Source organism: Cnephaeus nilssonii (assembly GCF_951640355.1).
Source record: "Cnephaeus nilssonii genome assembly, chromosome: 1".
NCBI classification, from domain to species: Eukaryota; Metazoa; Chordata; class Mammalia; order Chiroptera; family Vespertilionidae; genus Cnephaeus; species Cnephaeus nilssonii.
Window position 1 is genome coordinate 114969780 of NC_137072.1, and position 22138 is coordinate 114991917.

The 22138-nt window shown below is 55.0% G+C and overlaps 1 protein-coding gene across 4 annotated transcripts in view; it reads right to left on the reverse strand.

Annotated features, from left to right (window-relative positions):
- The window catches only part of EVC2 (EvC ciliary complex subunit 2), a 54652-nt gene that overhangs the window by 17773 nt on the left and 14741 nt on the right, over positions 1 to 22138 (reverse strand). For all 4 annotated transcript variants that reach the window (XM_079766439.1, XM_079766440.1, XM_079766441.1 and 1 more), the window contains 5 exons: positions 19749 to 19883; positions 15552 to 15691; positions 6006 to 6330; positions 3461 to 3700; positions 1125 to 1300 (listed from right to left, as the gene is read on the reverse strand). In XM_079766439.1, the coding sequence (XP_079622565.1) occupies positions 1125 to 1300; positions 3461 to 3700; positions 6006 to 6330; positions 15552 to 15691; positions 19749 to 19883 (1016 nt within the window). The remainder of the gene's footprint in view (positions 1 to 1124; positions 1301 to 3460; positions 3701 to 6005; positions 6331 to 15551; positions 15692 to 19748; positions 19884 to 22138) is intronic.

The following is a 22138-nucleotide window of genomic DNA, read 5'->3' on the forward strand; positions in this document are numbered from 1 at the left end:
TCCGGATGAGATTACGCCCCCCCCCCCCCCGGCGTAGTTGCGTGAGCTCCACCACCCACTTCCCAGTAAAATGTTGGGATTTGCTTTATTTATTTATTTATTTATTTATTTATTTATTTATTTTTCTACGTTTTCCTCTCTCTTTTTTCAACCGGTCAATACTTGATTTTTTACAGAGAGGAAGGGAGAGGGATGGAGAGTTAGAAACATCGATGAGAGAGAAACATCCATCAGCTGCCTCCTGCACACCTCCCACTGGGGATGTGCCCGCAACCAAGGTACATGCCCTTGACCGGAATCAAACCTGGGACCTTTCAGTCCACAGGCTGACGCTCTATCCACTGAGCCACACCGATCAGGGCAGAGCTGTGGAGCCCCATCAGGGTTGGCCATGAGCTGGCACCTGTTGAAGTTGAACAATGAGCATTTGGGGTTCATGGTACGATTGTATGTTTTCTTCTGTTTTTTTTTGTTGTTGTTGTTAATCCTCGCCAGAGGATATTTTTCCCATTGATTCTTAGAGAGAGCAGAAGGAAGAAGGGGGAGAGAGAGTGAGAGAAACATCGGTGTGAGAGAGATACATCGATTGGTTGCCTCCTGCATGTGCCCCATGGGGGGCCAGAAATCGAACCAGCAACCTAGGTATATGCCCTGGATTAGGAATTGAACCCGAGACCCTTCAGTGCACGGGCCGACGCTCTAACTACTTAGCCACCCCGGCCCGGGCTATCGTGCATGTTTTTAAATTCTACAACGAACCGGAGTCTTACAATCAGAGAATTTTTTTAAGACCGTGGTCGGCAAACTGCGCCTCGCGAGCCACATGCGGCTCTTTGGCCCCTTGAGTGTGGCTCTTCCACAAAATACCACGGCCTGGGCGAGTCTATTTTGAAGAAGTGGCGTTAGAAGAAGTTTAAGTTTAAAAAAATTGGCTCTCAAAAGAAATTTCCATCGTTGTACTGTTGATATTTGGCTCCGTTGACTAATGAGTTTGCCGACCACTGTCTTAAGACATAAGTAAGGAGCGGACAGAGCCTTCAGTGAATGAACAGAAGCAGCGGCCTCGGACGAGGAATGCGGGGCAAGGCGGGTCGTCTGCATCCCCGGGACACTGCGGGGTTTACCTCTCGTGCTTCTGGATGAGGAGGGTGAGCTGGGCAGCGGCCGCGCTCAGCAGGCCCTGCACACGGGTCTCTGCCGACTGCATGTTCTGGACCAGGTACTCCCTGTGGCCGAACCGCTTGCTCAGGTGGCACCTCTTACTGGCCTGGAAAAAGTCCATTAACTCTTCCACATCCTCCTGGGCGGAAAGAAAACCAAGAGCATTTGCCTGATTAAACATCTAGAGGACATGTTTTCTAGACACTAAAATATTCCATTTCCTGTTAAAGAAAACACACAGGCGCAGGGCCCTGAGACAGACTGTAACCCTCTCGCCCTTAACCAAGGCCGAGAAGGAGACGAAAGACGACTAAGAAACGAGGACTTTTCAAAGTGCCCTGGCCCCGAAGTGACAAGTCATCGAAACATCTCGGCTGCCCTGAACGTGACTCCAGCGGCGATCCACCTTCCCCGCCCACACTGCGCCCCTGAAGATCCCCCCAAACTGCGCCAGGACAGGTGTGCAGTGCCGACCAGCCCTGACCCCGAGGCTCCCACACGCATGGCGACGAGATGAGCTCAGGAAAAAGAGCAGCGAGAACTCTTCCTCCGTCTACGCAACGAACAAACCCCGCCAACACAAAGCGTGTCATAGCCTTGGTTACGCTGGTGTCTTTCCTGGGCCCAGGGCGTTTCTCACCGCATCTACCTTCACCTCGGGGGAGAGCACTATCATTCCCATTTCACAGATGAGGAGACTGAGTCCCCCAGGCATAGTTGGCCAATGGCTGAGCAGGGATGTGAACGCAGCAATGTGACTCCAGGGTCTGTGCTCTGACTTCAGGGCGGGCTCCCCCGGCCCCCCCCTACTGGCATAGTCCTCAGATCAGCAGGAACCAAGCCCTTGGGCTCAGCGGCGTCAGCGCACTGGTCAGCCCGGCTGGCTTTTCCTTCTGTGGAAACGTGGTCCACGCAGTGGGCACCGAAAACACCAATGCTGTGTTCAACAAGATGCACTGGGTGCCACGGACAGTCCCCTTGCCACACAACAGCTGCCACGCCGCCAGTTCCCGCCACCGGAGGATCCGCACGGTCCCGAGAGCGGAAGCTGAAGCGTCGTCCGATATGGCCCAACACCAGCATCGCCCGAGAGGGCCCGGCAGCAGAACCCACAGTCCTGTTCCCCACGGAACTGGACCCACGTGAGCTGTGGATGGGGCCACCAGGGAAGGACACTCATTGTGACTCTAGCAGCTCCGGTCAAAGCCGTCCACGCCGTGGCACAGGATCCCCACGGTGGTGACTTCTCTGACCCCAGTGTGGCAACAGTAACGTGCGTCCTTCCTAACGCCGCTGTCCCGGCCCTAACTCAGCCGCGGCTCCGCGCGCGGGACGAGGGCCACCAGACCTGCCACCAGCCAGGTGCCGCCACGCGTCCGAACCCCTCGCGAGGAGGGGGACGGAGTTCCTCCCTTTCCCTCTCGCTGACCTTCTGCTGGGAAAACCTAGAGCGAAGGGAGAGGCTGGTGGCTCTCCTCCAGTCCCAGTGCCTTCTGGGAGTGGCCTTGTCGTCCCACAGGCTCAGGATGGCCACGGGCCTCCTCCCAGCGCCGCCCCGCGCCATCGCAGCCTCACGCACTGGGCCTCGCCAGGACCAGAAACCTGGTGTGCGACGGCACACGGTGAGGGCACTGTGCGTGTGTGTGTGCGTGTGTGTGTGTGTGTGTGTGTGTGTGTGTGTGTACATGTGCTTATACATGCCGGCCTCAGGAGAAATTCCACAGCCATGTCCCTGGTCTCAGATAAACTACCTCCACTTGCGTCGGGAAATGTATTCGGGCTGCACTGATGACATTCACACTCAAGTGTATATGCAGAGACACACATTCCCCAGGCACACCTGGCCCAGGCCATAAACCCCGCACAGCACATCTGTGCACACACACGCTCACGTTACCTTAAACACGGTGCCGGGCACCGGCTTTCCTGAGCCCGCCCACTAAGCCTCCGCCACACCCGTGAGTGTGGGTACTCTATCACCCCCTTTTCAGATGAGGAAACCGAGGCTCAGAGAAGCTGGGCAACTTACTTAAACTGACACAGGCGGGGGGCGGGGTTGGGGGTGGAACTGGAATTCACATTCGGGTCAGCCTGAGTCCCAGGCCTGTCTCCAGGCCCCCACTTCCCGTGCTTTCCGGAAACTCACGCAGAGGTTAGGAGCTGGGGGACCGGGGGGGGGGGGGGGGGGGGGGTTGGGCCCTAGCTCCTTGTCCACAGCAGGAAAGCAGCACAGTCTCAGCTCAGAGAGGAGCCATTCGCCCAGCGGCTCAGGCCATGATGCCCGCAGAGCGAGCATTACCTGTGCTCTGGAGTAATCCTGCAGCAGCAGTTCGGCGGCCTCTGGCTGCAGGTCCCCTCTGAAAACAGCGCTTCTGATCTGGGCGAAGAAGATGCTGTGCAGCTCGCTCCTCTGGAAGACGGCCAGCTGCCGGTGCGCCCTGGCGAAGTCCTCCTCCTGCTGCAGGGCCAGGGTCCGCCGCAGCTGCTCCTGCTCCCGGCCGTGCAGGGTCCGCAGGAGGCTGCTGCACTCGCCCGCCGACTGCGGAGGGGAGGCGACGTGAGAGGCTGACGGCCGGACAGGCACGCACAGGCAAGTACACACACACACGCATGCTTACACATGCACACACAGCAGACATGCATGCACGCAGTCACCCCCCATGCACACATGTGCACATAGCATATGCACACACAGCAGACATGCACACACGCAGCCACCCACCATGCACACACACATGCACGTAGCATATTCACACACAAAGCAGATATGCACACGTCATCCACCATGCATACACATGTGCACGCAGCATATGCACACACAGCAGACATGCACACACGCACTCACCATGCGCACACATGTGCACATAGCATATGTACACACACGTAAGCACATAGCATATGCACACACACAGCCACCCACCATGCACTCTCACATGGACACACACGTGTACACAGGGCACGCGCACACCATGCCCCACGCTGACAATGAGGAGACCGCTCGGCTGTGGGAAATGCCGTTGAAACTCCCTGTGATCCTAACGTTTTCCAGAACCACTCAGAGGAGTAAGTGCAGAGGGCGGGAGCCTGCAGCTCCCATGCCTGAGAACGGCTGCCCATGGAAGCTCCGAGGAGACTGCCAGGCGCCCAGGCGCATCGCCTCGTCTTCCCTTCCAACCCAGGTGGAGAGAAAAGCGCCGGCAGCCAGGCGCTCACCCAGCTCATCTGGTGCAAAGGGCGCAGAGAGGAATGAGGACGTGGCCAGGTGATGCCTGCATGTTACGGGAGCCGGCGCTGGGAGAGGCGGGAGACACATGGCTGAGTCCTGAGGACTGTGCCTGCGGAGGGGTGTTCTCCGTTCCTCGGGGAGAGGCGGGACTCTAAGGCAGCCACCCACGCTCCCGCCCCCGTGCAGGCGGCCTGGAGGTGTAAACCCCCGCCCCGGGTGCGCATAAACCCTGAACGTGATGGGACTGTCACTCCTGAGATCAGGTGATTATGTGGCAAAGCAGTGGGGTCTTCATGAACCCGTGACTCGGAGTAACCCGGAAGGAGAGAACCCTGGTGGGCTGACCTAACCAGGTGAGAGTCCTGGACGAGGGGCGGCGATCCTCGAGGGAGAGACTCCCGCCCGCAGGCCTTTAGGATGAGCGCAGTCCTGCTGTGAGCTCCTGGCGGGGAGGCACGCCTGCAGGGGCTGAGGGTCTCCCTTCTACAAGGGCGAGGAAGTGGATTCTGCCAGCAACCGATGGAGTGGGACCAGGGGCCTGAGCTCCAGGGAGAAGGCAGCCCCATCGGGACCTGGATCGCAAGGTGGGGGTGGGGCCTGAGCCTCGCTTCACAGGAGCAGAGCCGGAATGTTCTAGAACTGGAGGCCCAGTCTGTCTGACTGACTCCCGAGTCTGTGCTGTAGAGAGCTGTGCTCGAGCGACTGCAGTGGAGGGACACACGTGCACACCGGCATCGCGACCTCTCTGGACACGACCTCCTGGGAATGAAGCCTTTCTGTCCCCCTGGGACCCCCCACGGCACCGTGGACATAGCTCTACCATAACACAGCGAATGATGTCACATTTTTTATACGTAATGATCCTTCTGAAACCACACACTTTTTTCATGCAAAACCCATGTCTCATTTTTCTCTGTACCTTCATGGCCTAGCCCAGTGCCTGAAGACAGGAAGAGATTAATAAATGCTTTCTAGATGGATTCTGGATGGATGGATGGGTGGTGGGTGGATAAATATGTGGATGTGTAGTTGGACAGATGGATGGGTGGATGGATAAATGAATGGATGGGTGGGTGCATGGATGGACACATGGTGGGTCGATAAATGGATGGGGAGATGGATGCATGTGGAGATGGATAGGAGGATAGATAAATGAATGGATGTATAGATGATAGAATGGTGGATGAATGGGTGGATGGGTGGATGGATGGATAGATGGGTAGGTGGGTGGATGGATGGATGGATGGATGGATGAGTGGATGGATGGATGAGTGGATGGATGGATGAGTGGATGGATGGGGGGTTGGATGGATAGATGGGTAGGTGGATGATAGATAGATGGATAGATGGATGGATGGGTGGGTGGATGATGGATGAATGGATAGATGGGTGGGTGGATGGATGGATGGCTGGGTGGATGAATGGGTGGGTAGGTTGCTGGATGGATGGATGGATGGAAGGAAGAAAGAAAAGAAGGAAGGAAGGGAGGAAGGAAGGAAGGAAGGAGGGAGAGAGTGCGTGGATGGATGGGTGGATGAATGGGTGGGTAGGTTGCTGGCTGGATGAATGGATAAATGATGATTCCCCAGGAGGAAGGAGAGAGGTAGAGCGGCCTTACCCTCTCGCTGACATGCTTTAGCAGTTCCTCCGCCTCCTCCATCGCCGCCGCCTCCCTCTGGAACTGGTGTTCTGTCTTCTTTCTTGTTTCCAGGTCGCATTCAGCCGTCAGAGCCACCATCTTCCGGTCATACTCCTCTTGTACTTCCTTCTCCAGCATCAGAAACTGCTTTTTAAAAGCGGCGCCCATCCTCCTCTCTACCTGAGGGGCGAGGTGGCCCCTGCTGCTCAGACCTCTCAGGAGAAGGGCAATGACATCCTTGCTGATGTGGGTTCGACAAGCCTCCAGATCTGAGTCGGCCCGATTCAGGGTTGCAATCTCCAATCTGGGCGACACACAGGTCGGAAGAGTTCCATTACAGAACGCTGCGCCAGAAACCAGAGGCCCTGGCTGGACAGGCTCTGCGGTTTCCAGGTATTTGTAGGCCAGGCCTTCTCTTCCCCTTTCCCTCCTCCTCCTCTCCTCCCTCCCTCTGCCCATCCAGTGACTGAACACCAGTGACGGAGTAGCAGATCCTTTTTTTAAATATATATATATATATATATATATATATATATATATATATGTATACAAACACATATATATTTTTTTTAAAAAAAAAAACACCTATTTCTTTATTGATTTCAGAGAGGAAGGGAGAGGGATAGAGAAAGAAACATCAATGGTGAAAGAGAATCATTGATCGGCTGCCTCCTGCATGCCCCCTACTGGGGATCGAGCCCACAACCCGGGCATGTGCCCTTGGCAGGAATCAAACCCGGGACCCTTCAGTCTGCAGGCCGACGCTCCATCCACTGAGCCAAACCAGCTAGGGCTTAAATATATTTTCAATTTATTTTACAGAGAGAGGAAAGGAGAGGGGGAGAGAGAGAGAGAAGCATCGAACAGCTGCCTCCTGCACACCCCCTACCGGGGACTGAGCCCACAACCCGGACATATGCCCTGACCAGGAATGGACCCCAGTGTGGGATGTGAGGAGACAGCCGATCAATGATTCTCTCTCATCATTGATGTTTCTCTCTCTCTCCCCCTCTCCCTTTCTCTTCGAAATCAATAAAAACATTTTTTTTTAAAGAGAGAGAGAATGACAACTGTGTTCTTTTTCTAACTTATTTCAGATAAAAATTAATCACGTTCTCACCAAATGGCAAGCAAGGTGTCAGAGCAGAAATCGGACAGGATTTGATGCTCAGGGCAGTCAATCTCTCCTGGATGTGAACGGTGAGCCAGGAGTCGTTCATCACGGCGGTGGCGGGGAATTAATTCCGAAGGAAAGCGAAACGGCCCTGGCCACATTTTACAATACACACCCCGCGCCACGAGTCAGCTCTGTGCGTGTATTAGACCCACAGGAGCCGTCTCAGTGGCAGCGAGCGTGAAGTCTGCCTCCAGGAGCCGTTTCCATGGAGACGCCGGCAGCCAGGTCCCAGGTGGGGGCCGTACCTCCTATTTATATACTGTCGTGTGAGGGGCTGGACAGTGGGAATTCCCCGATATCTTCACTGTCAAAACCGTCAGGGAGGAGAAATCGTTACTCTGTGTGAGCAGGACACGAGTAAAGTTAGGGTAAGGCGTGGATTTCAGTTTTGTAGAAACTCAAACGCACTGTAGGGTACGGGTCAGCCATCGCTATCCTTCCTCCCGGACGGTTTCCTCTCACAGATCTTTGTTTCCGCCCTGCCCAGCTTGGCTCCGTGGATGCGTGTCAGCCCTCGGACTGAAGGGTCCCAGGTGCGATTCTGGTCAAGGGCATGCACCTGGGTTGCAGGCTTGATCTCCGGACCTATTCGGGGGCCAGCCAGAGCCTCACATCGAGGTTTCTCTCTCCGTGTCTCTCCCCCTCCCTCCCACTCTCTCTGAAAATGAATGGAAAAATATCCTCAGGTGAGGATCAACCAAAAAAGGAAAAAAGACCTTCGCTGAGAAGGCATGTCGGCCCCTCCCCGGCCGTGAGCCACTCCCTGAGGGGATGCCGATGCGGGAGAGGCGCTCGCTCACTCCTGACCCGGGGCTCCCCTGTCACCGCCCCCGCCCCCAAACTCGCTGGCCAGGCCTGAGGACAGTCAGCTCTGGAACAGACAGGAAGGCGGGAGGGCTCCTCTCCACCTCCATCCCCCCTCCCGCCGGCGAACTCCCCCCGACTCCCTTCCGACCTCATCGCACTACGTCTGGAAGCATAACGGGCCTGGAGCCACACACCCCAAGTTTCCAATCCGGCTTCACCCCTCCCGAACCGGGCGCCCGAGGTGTCTGCGGTCTCTGAGCCCCGTTTCCTGGTGGCTATGAGAACCCCATCACCCGTGTCAAGCGCGGGTCCCTGCGGAGATGAGCCGCTGCTCTGCGGGCAGGCTCTGCTCTGACAGCGGCAGGACCATCGAGCCCTGGAACCCCCACAGCCTGTGAAGCAGGAGAGCACCCTCCCTTCCCTCCCAGCTGCAGACACCGAGGCACAGGCTCACTGACGTGCCGGGTCCAAAGCTGCGGAGCTTTCCGGGCGGAGCTGGGATCGAAGCCAAGCTGCGTGGCTCCAGGGCCTTTGTTCTGCCTTCGTCCTCCGGCTCGGACCACATGCACCCGCTCCGCCCCGCCCCGCGGAACGGTCTGTGGGTCTGTCTCTCCGTTACCCGTTACTGGTGTGGACGAAAGGAGCCACATGCTAACCTGACAAGCTCAGGGGAGGCCTGCGTGGCAGTCTTGCAAACTCAGAGACCTAAAATAACCACAAAAGATGGTCTGAAAATTAAATATTTAACTACAAACAGGTTATAGTGGGTAGTCATGTCCTAGTTCGATACCTTTCCTGACAAAGATCAACTTGGATCTTCTTTACGGAGCCCATTTGCCTTTTTGCCTCTAAGATAACATATCTGTGAGATGTCTGGGTAACTTGTAACTTCCTTTTACCCCGGACCCCTCAGGGCACAACAAATGGCACCGGGACATTCCCTCATTGTTATTGTTATCAAGTTAATTGTCAACTGTTAATTACGTTAAAGTATCCTGTATCCATCTCTGTAAGAGAAGCACATGTCCATCATTTCACTTTTCACCCTATCCCAGAGGTCTCCCCGCTTTGCTTTGTCCCACCTCCCTAATCTGTCACCAATGGATTTCATGTAACTCACCTACGTCCCTTTCCTTTGATTTCAATGTATAAATATAGATGTAACCCTGCAGTCTACGGAGCATTATCTCAATTCATTGAGGTTCTGCTTCCCGGCATATGTCGACAGTTTGGCTCAAATAAACTCACAAAAATTCTTTACAGGTTTCAATGGTTTTTTTCCGTTAACACCGGTGAGTGCTGGCGGATGGAGCACTCGCACCATCTGGGCACCCACACCGCCCGGGCATCCACACCACCTGGGCACCCACAGCGCCTGGGCACCCACCCACACCGCCCGGGCACCTGCACCGCCCGGGCACCCACACCGCCCGGGCACCCACACCGCCCAGGCACCCACACCGCCCGGGCACCCACACCGCCCGGGCATCCACACCACCTGGGCACCCACCCACAGCGCCCGGGCACCCACACCGCCCAGGCACCCACACCGCCCGGGCACCCACACCACCTGGGCACCCACCCGCACCGCCCGGGCACCCACACCGCCCGGGCACCCACAGCACCTGGGCACCCACACCGCCCGGGCACCCACAGCACCTGGGCACCCACACCGCCCGGGCACCCACACCGTCTGGGCACCCACCCGCACCGCCCGGGCACCCACACCGCCCGGGCACCCACAGCACCTGGGCACCCACAGCGCCTGGGCACCCACAGCGCCCGGGCACCCACACCGCCCGGGCACCCACACCGTCTGGGCACCCACAGCGCCTGGACACCCACAGCGCCCGGGCACCCACACAGCGCCTGGCCAATGCCCGGTGAGCACGTGCTCAGGGACAGCGGCTGGCGAGGGAACAGGAGCGGATGCGGGAAAGAGGGCGGCGCAGGGCTGACCTGCGCTGTCAGGGAGGCAACTGGTCACCTCGGTGGCAATACGCCCACTGGACCGCTGACCTCCGGCACCGACGTGCCCGTGACAATGGAGGGAGCTCAGGCTGGCGTCCCCGCTCGCTCAGACCCGTGAGCAGGAGGGAACGTCCCCCAGACACCTGAGCGCGTGAGCGACCACCAGACATCTGGGGTATTTCTGTGTTTGTGAAAAATAGACCAAAACAGCAAACACAGCAAAGCAGAAGCTTTCTTGGAAGAAAGAAATCGGAACTGAACCCCTGGGCCAGTGAGTGCTCACAGGAAAGGAGCCCAGGTTCCCACGGAATGGGAGCGGCGAGGGGACGCGAGCAGACCCCGGTCCAAATCAAAGCCCACAGCCCACACCTGGCAGCCCAGCCCCACACCTGGCAGCCCAGCCCCGCACCTGGCAGCCCAGCCCCGCACCTGGCTGAACCCCTCCATCTTAAACACCCAGCCCCACGCCAATGACCCCCCTGAAGTTCCTGCCTGTGTCTAAGCCACTGCTGTCCTCAGTCAGCTTCCCGACAGCTGACCACACAGAACCTCAGGCCTGCAGACCTCTGGCAGGAGGGGCCCGAAGGAGGTTCGCGTGGCTCCATTTGGAGACTGAGCTGATGGGCTCTGCTGGGAGGGGCTGTGTGCGCCTTCCCTCCTTCTGGCTTGGAAGCGGGGCTGGGGGCTGGGGGCTGGGGGCTGGGGCTCAGCATAAGCAGCCGTGGTCGTCGGGGAGGCCTGCAGGGTTCGCTGTGGGTGCTGTGCCTGCAGGCAGGAGCCACCTCCTCCAGCCTGGCTTTGCTATGTTAGAAAGCGCTGGGTGGCCAGGAGGAGATCATGCCTGTATCTGTCTCGTTTCCCAGCTGGCCCAGAGCTCAGGGTGGGGGAGAGGAGAGCTCTTCTTGACCCCCTCGGGCACTCCCAACAGCTGAGGGGGGTCCTTTTATTTCCAAGAACCCCTAAGAGGGGGATGAACCGCAGGGTCTAGATGGGGTGTGTGGGAGGGGAGATGCTAAGTAAGACAGAGCATTCCCGTCCTGCAAAGGTCAGGCACACAGCAGAGGGGCCGGTGGGGGGGCGGAGGGGGGGGGGCTGGAGGCATTATTCCAGCTCGGCTGTCTTACTGCCCTGTGTGTGTCAGTGTGAGCTGCTGCTCCCTGTGCCTGTGGGCAATGGGCACCTTGGGGTCCTTGTTTTTCTCAGCCTCCTCCCAGCACCTCGCACAGCGCCAGGCGCTCGGCGGGAGCTCAGTCCACGCTTGCTGAGAAGACAGGTGTTCATTGGACACAGGACTCCTCTAAGAAGCCTTCCCTTGCTGGGAAGATGGCAGTGAGGGTTGCCATGGAAACCAGAGGCATCACAGCTGCTCTGCTCGGGAGCGGTCCTCTTCTGTCCCCCATAAAACCCCTCCCTGGTTTGTCAGACACGGCAGGAACCCCCCAGCCTGCAGGAGAGCCAGCAGCGAGCGAGCACAGGTGGGAGGAGGGGCTGCTGCCCACCTTGGCGAGCCACATGCGGCTCTTTGGCCCCTTGAGTGTGGCTCTTCCACAAAATGCCACGGCCTGGGAGAGTCTATGTTGAAGAAGTGGCGTTAGGAGAAGTTTAAGTTTAAAAAATGTGGCTCTCCAAAGAAATTTCAATCGTTGTCCTGTGGATATTCGGCTCTGTTGACTAATGAGTTTGCAACCACGGCTCTAGGTGAACCCTGACATCGATCCTCCGGAGACCTAGCAACGCCCTAGACACCTGTCATCCGTCTGATGGTCGCACTGCGCCATCTCTGCTCCCTCCACGGCCATGCACCTTCAAACAGCAGTCCCCACCTGCTGTCACCATCCACTGCCCCTGCCTCCCACCCCCGCTCTGGTCACCGATGGCGTCTCCGTCGTGAAAGTCATGACATTCCTCCGGCCTCATGTGATTAACCTCCAGCAACATCAGGCACGGTTGCCACCCCTTCTTCTGGACCCTTCTCTCGCTTTCCTCACTTCCCCAACCTCCCGGGTCCCCCGACTTCTAACTGTGCGACCTCCTTAGGGCCCGTCCTGGTCCCCTCTCCTCTCTGTCCTCTCTCGGACATTCCTCCCTCAATCCCACCTGTAGCCCAGAACGTCCTGAGAACAGACCCACACGACTGCCCACCGACACCCCCATTCCGGGGTCTCCAAGGCATCGCCACGTCCAGAAGTGACTCCCGACAAGAGTGGTTCCCCACCCCCCCCCCCCCCCGCCGTCTCTGCTCATCTTAGGGAACAGCCCGGCGCTCCCCCAGCTGCTCAGCCTGAAACTCGGGGTCAGCCATGCCGGCTCGCGAACCCGCTCCCACCCATCGGCAGGTCCTGCGGACTGTCCCCCAAACGCCCCGATTCCACCGACACCTATGAGCCCGCAGATGCACGTCAGACAGGCCTACATCCCGGGGGACCCTCGGGGAAGATGGCCTCACTCCACTCGGAGCGAGGGGCGAGGGAGCAGCCGCGGGATGGACAGTGGCCGGGGAGCGCCGCCGTGTGGGTGGAGCACGCCCCCCCGCGAGGGTGTCCCAGATACGGCGGACGTCCTCGGGGGCTCTGGGCCCCCTGTGCTGCCACATCCCACCTCGAACGTGCTGTGCGATCTTCTGGTTTGAGAAACCTCGAAGCGTCTCGCTGTCAGAGTCACCGGACAGTGACTGTCCCTCAAGGCCACCCCACAGGCACCCGCTGTGTGCCAGGCCCCGTCCGCGGCGTCGGAGGTAAATCAGAGGCCCCTGTCCTTGTGAACCGACTGCCTGGATGGGAAGCCACGTTACGACGGCATCACAAAAACGGACAAGCAAACGGGGTGCCTTCCGACAGCCTGTGCGAGGCGAAGAAAGCGTGTTTAGGATAAAGACGGGGGGGGGGGGGGGGGAGGAGGGGGCCCTAGCTGGTTTAGCTCAATGGATAGAGCGTCAGCCTGTGGACTGAAGGGTCCCAGGTTCGATTCCGGTCAAGGGCACATGCCTGCGTTGTGGGCTTGGTCACCAGTAGGGGGCGTGCAGGAGGCAGCTGATCAATGATTCTCATCATTGATGTTTCTATCTCTCCCTCTTCTTCTCTAAAATCAATAAAATATATTTAAAAAAAAAAAAAAGAAGAAGATCGGGGGGGGGGGTGGGGAGGGAGGTTGGGGGGGAGAGGCGGAGCTGCTCGGGTAACACCGCGCACTGGCTGTGCGACCCTCCAGCCCGCCTCCCCAGGCTCCTGCCACCTGCCCTGGCTTCTTTTTTTTTAAATTTTTTTATTTTTAAAATTGATTTCAGAGAGGAAGGGAGAGGGAGAGACGTATAGAAACATCAATGATGAGAGAGAATCGTGGATCAGCTGCCTCCTGCACGCTCCACACTGGAGATGGAGCCCGAAACCCGGGCATGTGCCTTTGACTGGGAATCGAACCGTGACCTCCTGGTTCATAGGTCAACACTCAGCCACTGAGCCCCACTGGCTGGGCTGTCCTGTCCTCTTTGTGATCGTCAAACGCCGTCCCCTGAGCTCTGCACATGCTGCCCCCACGGCGTGCTCATCACTGAGGCCTCCGTGTAGCCGACCCTCCCTTAGAGGGGCCTCCCCGAGCCCCCAAACTAGAGCAGCTATTCCCGCTGCTGCGCTGCCCCGGCCACAGGGACGAGTGTGCGGCTGTCGGTGCTGCGCCTGTTTTGTGGTGAACTTGGTGGGACAGAAGCCAGGACTCGGGAGCACCCAGCCGTCTGCCACCGCGCCCACGCAGGAGGGCCCCGGAGAGCTGCTGCCTGACCGACCCGCCTGGAAGTCACTGCACCGCGAACAAAGGACCCCGTCAGAGGACGAGCGAACCAAGGAAACCTGGGCGAGTGGCTTCGGGTGTAAGAGGAGGAACACAGCCACGGCTCGGGGAGTTTCTGTAGACGCACGAGACAGTGGGCGGCGCAGGAACCACGGCTCATACCCGTTTCAACAGGCGCCGTTCAGCAAAGGCTCCCGGAACCCGGCGTTGTAGGAAACAACGCTGAGACAGCTCAGAAGGCGGTGCCGGCCGCATCCCAAGACAGCAGAACGCTTCCTCCGACTAACAGGAAACAAAGAGGCCTGGAACCTCTTTCTCCCCATCTCCCTTGCCTCCTGGGAAAATCTAGGCTCAAGCTTTTTAAAAAGCTGTTAGGTCAGGCCGGGGCCCCAATCCGTGACCACGCGTGTGACCTTGGGCAACACCAACAAACCTTTCTGAACATCAGCTTCCCTACGAGAGTTGCTGCAAGAATTAAGGATGATCTCGGGCAAGAGGTGCTCAGGGGTGGTCAGGCCAGAGCGAGGCCAGAGCTCAAACCCTGCCGGGACCAGCCAGTGGCGCCCCGTTCCTGCTTCCTCCTGTCCCAGCATGCCTGGGGCTGAGCCACCTCCATCAGGGCAACAGTCAGGGAGCCCAATAAAAATCAAAGGAGCCCGGGCTAGTGTGCCCAGTGGTTAGAGCAGCGGCCCGCACACCTAAGGGTTGCAGGTTCAATCCCCGGTCAAGGGCACGGACCTGGGTTGCAGGTTCAATCATGCGGGAAGCAACCAATCGATGTGCGGCTTCCCCACCCCCTCTCCCCTCCTTGCCTTCCTTCCATTCTCTCTAAAAATCAATGGAAAAAATATCCTTGGGCGAGGATTAACAACAACAACAATCACAGACAATATCCCTCCTTCACGTCCTCTCCGCAGAGTGGCCTCTGAACAAACAGCACAGCAGAGAAAAGCCACGCAAGCCAAGCAAATGCTCTTTGTCAAGAATCAGTCAGGGAGCCCGGCGGGCGGGGCTCAGTGGACAGAGCGTCGGCCTGCAGACTGAAGAGTCCCGGGTTCGATTCCGGTCAAGGGCACATGCCCGGGTTGCGGGCTCAATCCCCAGTAGGAGGCATGCAAGAGACAGCCAATCAATGATTCTCTCTCATCATTGATGTTTCTATCTCTCTCTACCTCTCCCTTCCTCTCTGAGATCAATAAAAATATATTTAACAAAAAAAAAGAATCAGTCAGTGAGCCCGGCTGTCATGGCTCAGTGGTTGAGCATCGACCTATGAACCAGGAAGTCACGTTTTGATCCGGTCAGGGCACATGCCCAGGTTGTGGGCTCCATCCCCAGTGTGGGGCGTGCAGGAGGCCGCCGATCAAAGATTCTCTCTCATCATTGATGTTCCTCTCTCTCCCTCTCTCTCTTCCTCCCTCCCTCCCTCGCTCTCTGAAATCAATAAAAACATATTTTAAAATAATAATACCACCTGCTCGGGGGAGCATTCCCATGAGCCTCTCGGAGGTAATCAGCTGGCCCTGGTCTTCCCTGTAGCGTGGTGCTCATCACACTCTGAGGGGCACTAGGTCAGCCCGTCTCACAGCACAAACGATGTCTATTCACCTCTCCTCCCAAGTACCAAGCACAGTGCTCAGTGCACGAAGATGCCCGATGATGACTACTGAGTGATGAGTGACGGCACGAGCTCATGAATGAATGAAACATGACCAGCGTTGGCTCTCATGCAGCTCCCGTTAAGCCGCTCCCCACAGCGAAGAAAGCATCATGGAATAGAATCTTACTCTTCCAAGGCTTGCAGCATGCCCCCGGGGTCCTCTGAGCACAGGATGCCAATCATCTGGTCATTTAGAGCAAGATCTTCATTCACACCGTCGGCCGCCGTGAACTGGGAGTGCTCCGGCCTGCCCTCCTGATGCTGAGCCTTCAGGAGAATCAGAAACAATGGAGTAGGCCTGGTCGCGAATGTCACGTGTGGAAAAGTCAGGAGAGAAGGTGGGGACCCATAGCCAGAGAACCTGGCTGGCCGCACCACTGTGAGCAGGGTAAACTCAGGCAAGACATTGTACTTCCCTGAGTCTCCATTTTCTCATCAAAGAAATGGGATCACAATTCCAGTAGCCCTGCACAGAGTTACGTGGATAAAACAAAGCAACGAATGAATAGACCATTGCAACCAGTCAAGACCTATACAAATACTTCACCATCTCCACCATCATCACCAACATCACCACCATCATCACCCTCATCGTCACCAATACCACTATCATCACCACCACCATCACCATCACCACCATCATCATAATCATCACTATCACCATATCATCACCATCACCACCATCACCATCATCGCCATCCTCACCATCACCACCATCATCGCCATCCTCACCATCACCATCATCATCGCCAATACCACCATCACCACCATCATCATATCAACCATCATATCATTACCATCACAATATCATTGTCACCATCACCACCATCACTACCACCATCACCATCACCGCCACCATCATAATCATCACTATCACCATCATATCATCACCAGCAGGTAGAGAAAAATTACAGTTGGCAGATGGACTTCATCATCACGAATCTGCCAGGTTTCTAATCAGCACATACAATTGTAAGATAAAAGTGACATCAGAAATAATTAAGCCCAACCCTTTGATGAGATAGATGGCATGTCTGTTTTGTCCCCAATATTAATTCTGCAGAAATGGGTGATAACTATAGCTAACATTGAACAATAATCCCTGCCCCTGTGCCTTGTATGTGTTATATCATGAAACTATCACAACAAAATAAGTGTTGTCGCTCCCACCTTACATGTGAGGAACGTGCAGCTCAGAGAGGTGGAGTAACATGCGAGTTCACACAGATCAGAAAGGGCCAGGTGGGTATTTGACCCCAAGCCAATCTAACCCCAAAGGCTTCTTCCATTTTACGTAACACTGTCTTACTGGTTGCCACCGTGCTGGCAAAAATAAAGGAAAATGTGAAAAGATTCCATTCTGTGATGCAGGAAAAAAATACTGCAAGTGTTTTCAACCTTAAATCAAATTCACACTTTGCTTTCCTCTCCGCAGTTGTAATGATCAGCCTTTAATCTTCGGGAAATGAATCCTGCTCCTACATCAAAGTGAAGGATGAGTTTTGTTCTTCTGCGACTGATAACAGCTCGGGAGGGTAAGCAGGGTGCCTGATTAGATGGCCGTTTTCCTCCTCACTCTGGCCTGCCACGGACATTGTGAGCTGACCTCACACTAAAATGACCATTCTCTCCTCTGAGGAAGCAGAAGCAAAATGAACCAGGGGGCAAGCCTTCCAGCCTCCAGAGAGAGGGACCCCCAGAAGCCAGGTGCCAGCCTACATCTGGCCACTTAAAGCAAGTCGTTTAACTTCACGGGCCTCAGTTTCCCCAACAGAAAGAGGGAGAAAGATGACAGATGTTCCTCCAAGTTGTTGGGCCTCTGGGTAACAGCAGCTCCAGCCCTCCATGGCCCTGAAGGAGCGCTGACTCCCAGCAGTGCCACCTGGCAGCAGTGCCACAGAGCTCATCTCACTCAATGAGCTGCTGTCCTGCTTTTCCCAATACTACCAGCATCATCATCATCATCATCATCATCACCATCATTACCATCATCATCACCATCACCAACATCATAATCACTATCACCACCATCATCATCACCATCACCAACATCATAATCACTATCACCATCATCATCATCATCACCATCATAATCACTATCACCATCATCATCATCACCATCACCAACATCATAATCACTAACACCATCATCATCATCACCATCACCAACATCATAATCACTATCACCATCATCATCACCATCACCAACATCATAATCACTATCACCACCACCACCATCACCATCACTACCATCATCATCATCACCATCACCATCACCAACATCATAATCACTATCACCATCATCATCATCACCAACATCATAATCACTATCACCATCATCATCATCACCATCACCATCATCATCATCACCATCATCACCAACATCATAATCACTATCACCATCATCATCATCATCACCTGAGGTTCATTCCACTGTCCCCAGAGTGCCTGAGCACAATACAGCTCCAGGCGCCCACAGGGGTAACTCCACCGGCTGCCTTCCCTTCCTGCCTCACTCCCCCCGCCCCCACCATCACTACCATCATCATCACCAACATCATAATCACTATCACCATCATCATCACCAACATCATAATCACTATCACCATCATCCTCATCACCATCACCATCATCATAATCACTATCACCATCATCATCATCATCATCACCAACATCATAATCACTATCACCATCACTACCATCATCATCACCAACATCATAATCACCATCACTACCATCACCATCATCATCACCATCACCACCATCACCATCATCATCACCATCACCACCATCACCATCATCATGTAAAGGAAAATTATAGTTGGCAGATGACTTCAACATCAAGAATCTGGCAGGTTTGTGATCAGAATATAGAATTGTAAAATGAAGTGACTGATTGCCTGAGGCCTTCTTCATTCTTTCACACATGTATTGAGTGCCTTCTTGGCACCGGGCTCTGTAGTGGGCAATGGGGATGTAGCAGACACCATCTGTTTTCTGCCTATGTCCCCTCACCCTTGCCACTTCTGTGCCCACCAGCCCAAGATCCACCAGCCATCAGAGCCCGTGTCTGGGAAGTGTCACCCTTCATCTTGCCCCCCACCTCGGTCTCAACCAACAGCCATTGGGCCTTGGTGGACAAATACTCCAGCTCCTTCCCTGAGGTTCAGTCCACTGTCCCCAGAGTGCCTGAGCACAATACCGCTCCAGGCGCCCACAGGGGTAACTGGACCGGCTGCCTTCCCTTCCTGCCTCCCTCCCCCCCCCCCCACCATCATTCCCTGGGGCCCCTTCCCATATAAACTGCCTGCATTGGGAGCCTGGTCTCAGGAAGCGCTTCTGGGGGAACCCAGACCAAGACAGGAATATGGAGATTGAGGACTTCACAGAGGGGCCCGAGAGATGAGGGAGTGCTGTGTGGGGTCTACAGAACCTAGTGTGGGAACCCAGAGAGAAGCCCCTCACTGAGCCAGGAAGTGGCCAGTGCTGACTTCCAGGACAGGCAAGGCCCGAGCTGAAAGGACAGGTCAAAATTATGCTCAGTGAAGAGCAGAGACTGAAGAAGCTTCTGAGGCGAGCGTGGAGAGCTCACACTCCCAGAGAACGCCAAGTCACTGGGTGAGGGTTCGGCTGCAGCGTGAGGCGGAAAGTGGCAGGAGAGGTGGGCGGAGGCAGGGCCCGGGGCTTTATACGCCAGGCGAGGGCGTCCGGGCTTCCCCGAGGATGAAGTGAGGCTGCAGCGGCATTTCGGCGGGAGTGTGGAACAGAACCTGAGTTAGGGTGCGGCGAGACTACGGGGCTGGCCACACAGGTGGGCGAGCCGTTATTCAGCTAGACGCAGGGGTTCTCCACACCGGCCCTCACTACAGTCATCCAGGGAGCTTTTAGAAATGAGCAACGGCCCTAACCGGCTTGGCTCAGTGGATAGAGCGTCCGCCTGCGGACTGAAGGGTCCCAGGTTCGATTCCGGTCAAGGGCATGTACCTTGGTTGCGGGCACATCCCCAGGTGGGGGCGTGCAGGAGGCAGCTGATGGATGTTTCTCTCTCATCAATATTTCTAATTCTCTCTCTCCCTTCCTCTCTGTAAAAAGTCAATAAAATATGTTTTAAAAAAAGAGAAAGAAATGAGCAATGATGGGGACACATCAGGGGCAACCCAATGTCCTGCAGGGGCCCGGACATGAGCGTTTGTCCGCAGTTCCACGGGGGATTGTGATGTCCACCCAGGGTTGAGAGCCACTGAACTGGAGGATGAACTTCAACTTCACAACCATCACCAAGCAAACGACCCCCCTGGGGAAAAAGATGCGCGTGGAGACTCACCTGATGTCTGGTGAACATGCTTCTCTGCAAACACGGATGTCGAACCATGAAGAAAAGAGTGACCCAGGTCAGCGCAAGGGAGGCGAGGAAGGCCACGAAGAACCCGGCTGCGTGAAGGCCATGGTTTGGTAGAACCTACGGGGACAAGAGCAGGACAGGGATTCACCGGCGGCCATACTTCACATCTTTCAGGTTGAGCTACAACGTACTTCGAGCAGAACAAGGATGGACCCAGCGTGCCACCTACTAGGCGTTCCCTTAAGGGAAGGCTAATTTTTCTATTTTTCCTTCTGTCGCCCGTGCTTTTGGTGTCATAGCCAGGAAATCATTGCCAACCCAATGCCAGGAAGCTTTCCCTATATGTTTTCTCCTAAGAGTTTCTTAGATCTTACATTTGTCTCTGATCATCTTGAGCTAATTTTGGAAGATGCTGTAAGGTAAGGGCTCAACTTCGTTCTTGTGCACGTGGAGATCCCGTATCCCCAACATCATTTGTTGCAATGGCTGTCCTTGCCCCCATGGCATGGTCTTGTCACTCTTGTGGGAAATCATTTGACTGTACATGCGAGGTTTTATCCCGGGTTTTTTCTTCTATTCCATTGGTCCATGTCTGTCTTTTGCCAATACCACAGTTCTGAGGACTGTAGCTTTGTGGTACGTTTTGGAATCAGGAAGTGTATGACTCCCAGTTTTGTTCTTTTTAGATTATTTTGGCAATGCAGAGTTCCTTGAGAGTCCATACGAATTTTAGGATGGGTTTTCCTATTTCTACACAAAGATGCCGTTGGCATTTTGACAGAAATTGCACTGAATCTGTGGATCAGAACAACATGAGGTCTTCCGGTCCTCCTGCAAGGATGGCTGTGCCTCCTCTCATTTCCCTCAGTGGCACTTTGTGGTGCTCAGTGCACACGTCTTTCTCCTCTTGGTTACGTTTCTTCCCCAGTACCCAATTCTCTTTGATGCTGCAGTAAATGAAATTGTTTTCATAATTTCCTTTTTGTATTGTTCATTGTAAGTGGAGAGAAATGCAACTGATTTTTGTGTGCTGAATTTTTAATAGTATAATGCTTATATCCTAATGTAACATTTTAAGAGAAGATACAAAACTATATACACAGGAAGATTCCAATTTCATTAAAGTAAAAATAATATCCATGCACACAGACACGTATGTAACCTATGAAGAAACCCCCTGGAACTGTGTTGAGTACAAGGACTTGATGAGTCTCTATAGGTTTCTGTACTTTTGCTTTTATATATATATATATATATATATATATATATATATATACATATATGTATATATATATATGTGTGTGTGTGTATATATATATATATATACACACACATATATATATATATGTGTATATATATATATATATATATTTTTAATGATCTCAGAGAGGAAGGGATAGGGAGAGGAAGATAGAAACATCAATGATGAGAGAGAATCATTCATCGGCTGCCTCCTGCACACTCCCCACTGGGGACCAAGCCCACAACCTAGGCATGCACCCTGACCAGTAATCTAATCCAGGACCCTTCAGTCCACAGGCTGACACTCTATCCACTGAGCCAAACTGGCTAGGGCTAGGTTTCTGTTTTCTGAGATCTCTACAGTGGACATGTACTACTTGTATCATCAGGAGACAAAAATTATAATCCTACTAGATGCCCGGTGCACAGAATTCATGCACTCAGGGGGAGGGGGGAGTCCCTCAGCCCGGCCTGTGCCCTCTCGCAGTCTGGGAGCCCTTGGGGGATGTCTGACTGATGGCTTAGGCCTGCTGTGGGGAGTGGGCCTAAGCCATCAGTCAGACATCCTTAGCACTGCCACAGAGGCAAAAGAGGCTCCCGCCACCGCCGCTGTGCTCGCCAGCCTTGAGCCCGGCTTCTAGCTGAGCGCACTCCCCCTGTAGGAGTGTACTGACCACCAGGGGGAACTCCTGCGTTGAGCGTATGCCCCCTGGTGGTCAGTGCGCATCACAGTGACCGGTCATTCCGCCATTTGGTCTATTTGCATATTAGCTTTTTCTTATACAGGATATAATAAAAGCCTAATATGCTAAGTGTCTGGTTGACTGGTCGGCTGTTCAACCAATCAAAGTGTAATATGCTAAGGATATACTAAGGCTGCTCAACCGCTTGCTATGACGTGCACTGACCACCAGGGGGCAGAAGCTCCAACCAGTAGGTTAGCTTGCTGCTAGGGTCCGGCCAATCGGGACAGAGCGAGATGGGCTAAACACGCCCTGGAGCCCTCCCGAGGTCCCTCCCCGGCTGGCCAACCTTCCGCGTCCCTCCCCAACCCTGATCGTGCACTGGTGGGGTCCCTCAGCCTGGCTTGCGCCCTCTCACAATCCGGGACCCCTTGGGGGATGTCGGAG